Source organism: Triticum dicoccoides, chromosome 6A, assembly GCF_002162155.2.
Source record: "Triticum dicoccoides isolate Atlit2015 ecotype Zavitan chromosome 6A, WEW_v2.0, whole genome shotgun sequence".
Taxonomy (NCBI): Eukaryota; Viridiplantae; Streptophyta; class Magnoliopsida; order Poales; family Poaceae; genus Triticum; species Triticum dicoccoides.
The window spans coordinates 611,668,234-611,672,953 of NC_041390.1; the positions used below are offsets into that span (position 1 = coordinate 611,668,234).

At 50.5% G+C, this 4,720-nt stretch overlaps 1 protein-coding gene across 1 annotated transcript; it reads right to left on the reverse strand.

Annotated features, from left to right (window-relative positions):
* Positions 1–485: 485 nt before the first annotated feature.
* On the reverse strand, positions 486–4,039 carry LOC119316120 (kinesin-like protein KIN-10A). Its single transcript, XM_037590476.1, has 5 exons — positions 3,152–4,039; positions 2,513–2,668; positions 2,314–2,421; positions 1,117–1,227; positions 486–1,030 (listed from the first exon to the last, which is right to left on the reverse strand). Exons 1-5 carry the CDS (start codon positions 4,037–4,039, stop codon positions 548–550), a joined length of 1,746 nt encoding a protein of 581 aa, XP_037446373.1. The 3' UTR covers positions 486–547.
* Positions 4,040–4,720: the final 681 nt, after the last annotated feature.

Below are 4,720 nucleotides of genomic sequence, written 5' to 3' on the forward strand. Positions count from 1 at the left end.
CGTCGTGCAACCTTAAATAGTTGTTATTGTGTACATTCAGTCATAAATCACCAAGTAAGATGAAAGAACAAGATAGGTATTATCAACTCTAAAAACAACCAGTGTACACCTTCTATAGTGAAAGATACCGGTTCTAAAAACATAAACACTTCGAAAAGTGATTCAAAACTGCCAATTTATATATCAAATGGAGGTACTACTGCATGTGTTCCTCAATCCATTTTCAATAAAACCAACAGATTTCAGGCTCTAAAATCAACCGGAAGCAATTCTAATACCCCCTCTAAGAACTATTGAAATATGAGCAATTGGAGCAACAACGTAAAACTATCATGCACAGTTTTACGTGCAATGAGAACAATTTAACATGAACTCCTACAAACATAGCAGCAGCAAGCATGTTGTTGAACCCAAAATAAGGTAGATATAGCAACAGTCAACTACTCGCATCTTCTCCTAGATGTCCTGAAGCACCACCCAAAAGAAACAACCCTACCAGAAAGAACACTGAAAGCAACAGAGCTTCCTAGACAGTTAGACCTCTCCATCACTCAAGTGGGCTGCCCAGGTTTTGCAAGTAGACTGCAAGTTTCATCATGACCCTCCAGGCCAGGTGCGACTCATCCTCCACGTCGAGCTTCTCGCGCTCCACCTGCTGCAGCCGCTGATTCACAGCAAGGAGCTCCTGGTGCTGCATAAGCATATTCTCTTCCATCATCCTCATCTCACTTCTCAGTACCCGGGTCTCCTCATCTACGGCCTTCACGCGGATCTCTTCCTCCTTCGCGGCTGCTTCCATCAACCTGACCTTCATCCTCAGACGTGCAATCTCCTCGTCCTTCAACCGCATCTCGTACCCGGCGTCTTTGGAGCTCATCTTGCCCGACGGTGTCGAGGCGTGAGCTGCTGCACGGGTGCATTTCGCTCGGGCTCCATACTCCAGGGTGGAGATCGTCTTGTGGAGGTCCTTTGGGTCAGGGCTTGCACACAGGATCATGAGGATTTTGGATCCCTCGTCATCGAATGAGTCCTGAAATTCCATTTAGGAAACATAGCTTTTGAATTAGGTACTGATAAGGGGAAGATAAATAGAAACGACGTGTGGTTATCCCGTACCCGTAGTAGCATTGTGAGCTTGCTGTCCCGGAATGGGACATGTGAGTCACCGTTGGCAATCGACTCAACCACCCGCTTCAGCGTCGTGTTCCCTTGATTAATTCTTCCCGTCTGCGCAAGCCAAACGTGCAAGAAACTGTTAACTGAACTTGCAAGTTGCAGCTCATTAGTTAGCTCAGCTGCTACAAATATGTTATGGCGTGTTTAATCATGAGTAAATTCTTGTAGAATATAAGCTACAAGCTGTCAAAAATGCATATCAGCTACACAATAATGATTCAACTGCAACAGCATGCCGATTATTTTCTCAAAGAGAGACTGAAAAACATAATTTAGTTATAATTATCCGTAACATTGTGCACCTCAGATTTATTAACTGAATACTAACCAGTGTTATGAAGCAGGTGTGCAATAAAATTATTAACTGAATTTGCAAGTTGCAGCTCATTAGTTAGCTCAGCTGCTACAAATATATTATAGCTCTGCAACATGATAAAAATTCAGCTGCAACAGGCGCCGATTGTTTTTCCAAAGAGAAGCTGAAAAACATACTTCAGTTATAATGCTCTGTAACAATGCACACCTATATTTGCAAGTGCAGCTCATTAGTTAGCTCAGCTGCGACAAATATGTTATGGAGTGTTTAACCATGAGTTAATTCTTCTAGCATATCAGCCACAAGCTGTGAAAAATGCATACCGGCTACAAAATAATGATTCAACTGCAATAGCACCACTGTTTTAAATAGCCCGCTATAGCGTTTACAAAAGGTCTTGCGCTAAGAGACTTTGGTCCAAACAAATGAACAAACATTTTAAATAGCGCGCTATAGCTCCGCTATAGCACGCTATAGCATTTGGAAGAGGTCCGCCGCTAAGATGCTTAGCGCGCTATTTAGAACTATGAATAGCACACCTACCAGTTTCTCAAACAGAAACTGAAAACCGTAATGATTTGGCTTCATAAACATGAGTTGCTAAAATATGTTCATGCAGTTACTATTTCTCTAACTAGAATTCGTATACAGTTGCAGTTCATTACTCCAGTTAGCTGCTAAAACATGTTCATGCAGTCCTTAAACGTGAGTTAATTTTCTTCTACTACATCAGGTTCATAACAATTATTCGACTGCAGTAACATGCTGGTCATTTTTTTCAGCGAGAAACTGGAAAAAGACTTAAATTGTTAAGGTGTCACCTCAGATTTGGCTTCATGTCCAGTTTGGCCTGCAGCTTCTATGTTCTCAGAGCCAGCCATGTCCACGAGCATGAGCCTTCCTCCTACTGATGGCACATCCAAGATTATCTGCACAAGCAACACAAAGCAAAGCCAATGAGAAGGCATATATCTTATAAACAGCATGCCTACAAGTACATATACAAGTCAGAAGAACAACCATGCAGTGGCTCCGCGAACTCCTCGCGTTACAGCTCGTGCCCTTCGCAGCGCGCCGCTTCTCCACATCGGCGACTTCTCTTGATAGCTTCCCTGCTTCATTTCCAGATATATATGCTGCATTCTTGGCTCTTGTTCCCATCAGTTCTAGCCTTACCTGTACATAGTGCATTGAAAAGATTCCACAAAATTATATCAACCCAAAAGTTCCTTTTACAAAATGACACTCGTAGGCATCAGTATCACAAAATTCAGGCCTTGCTGCCAGGTATATGTATTATATAGATTCAATCGCCACACACTTGACTGCATTATAGATTCACCCTCCCATGCATTCCTGGCTTTTGTTCCTATTACAAATCCACACTCCCTGACAAGATAGATGTTGACGTATTTCGTCGGCTCAAGTTTGGCTTCTGAAGATTCATGCTACAACAAATTCAGGTATACACCAATCCTTGGGGCCTGACAGCAGACAGCTATTGGCCTCCAGTGATACTACTATGAGTGTCCCTGAATAATCGGGCAACTTAAGTACGTGACAACGAACACCCACTTGTAATGGACTCATTGTACTACGCATAAACCTAAAACCTTCATGTTAAATGTAAGAAAAAGCAGAAGTGACACTTAGTGTGACCTTGGGATTGGCTCCTCCGCTGCCGGCGAGCAGATCGTAGACCTGCTCATTGTAGATCTCGAGCACGGAGACCCTCACGAGGCTCTCGCCGTCGCCGTCGCCGCCTCCCTCTAGGACGTCCGTGAGCGCGCGGTACACGACGCCGGGCTGCTCGTCCGAGCCGAACATAGTGTGGCTCTTCCCGGAGCCCGTGGGCCCGTAGACCATGACGGTGCACTTGGCGCCCGCGCGCACGCCCTCGACCCTCGGCCGCACGAACCGGGCGTAGAAGGCCTCCAGGCCCTCGTCCGCCGACGCCGACACGCCGTCGAGCGCGAACTCGCGGCACGCGCCGGCGTGGCGCACGCGCACCGACGTCCCGCCGCCGACGACCTCCAGAGCGGACTCCGCGCTCCCGTCGGCAGAGGTTAGGCTCCGGATGCGCGCGACCGCCTCCACCGGGCGCTCCTGGCGCGCTGCGGCGGTGGGGACGCGGAGGCGGCGGGCGGCGCTCCTCGGGGTGGCCGGGGAATGGAGGAGGTGGCGGGTGTTGGTGCTCTTCGGGGTGGCCGGGGAGCGGAGGAGGAGGTGGCTGCCGCTCCTGCTCATCGGTGTGGCCGGGGAGCGGGGGAGGAGGCTGCGAGTGGAGGCGGAGGGCGTGCCCGCGTGGACTCGGGCGAGGTCGCGGCGGATGCTGCCGACCAGCTGGACCAGGTCCTCCGCCGCGAAGAGGTTGGCGGGGCGGCGGCGCTTGGCCGAGCGCGGGGGCGTGGCCGCGGCGGCTGCCTGGGGGAAGTCGAGGCGGCGCTTGGAGGCGGGCACCGCGCCGGTGCTGGGGCCGGGGCTGGGCGCCATCGTGAGGCGCCGCGTCGGGCCCGGCGGCCGTGGCGGCAGCGTGCGCGGAGACATCGGCGGAGTTGAAGGCGAAACGAGCCGATTGGTGGCGGGCGGTGGTGGAGGTTGGCGAGAGAAGAGAGGCCTATTCAAAAATTTGAACGCGGCGGAGTGAGGAGAGCGATGCTAGTGGCACCGCGTGGGCGGCAGCCCAGAGGAGAGTGTGTAGGCCACTAGGCACTAGCCCGTCGCCGTTTATTTTGACCGGAAGACGGTTCATCGCTGGCTCTGGCTAGCTGCTGCTGCCTCTCCCACCGTGAACGTCAAGTCCCATCCAAGTCCAACTACTGAACTGAGCTGAAGCATCAACCAATGCATGCGTGGTTTTGCTTTCCCTTACATTTTTATTTTATTTTGCCTTCAAAGAGCCAACGGTCCATTTGAACACATTGCGAAGCCACTACGTACATCGTATACAGACTACTCGGGCTTCAGATGTCCTGTCCCGGCAGTGCACGTCTGAACCGGAGAAAACAGCTGAGCTGATGCTCAAGTGTGTGTACGCGCAACAAGTACTTTATACCAATATATACGCTCGCTCGGACGGTGTTTATTCATAAGGTCTCACTCGTCAGCTGTAACTGTCTTCCTGTAGAAACGCTTCGCCAGTTTTCCTCTCGTCTCTGGCGGCTGCAACCCTAGCCGCCGCCAGGGCCAATCTCCCAACGCCGTTCTCCGGCGGCTCCCCTCCGCCGG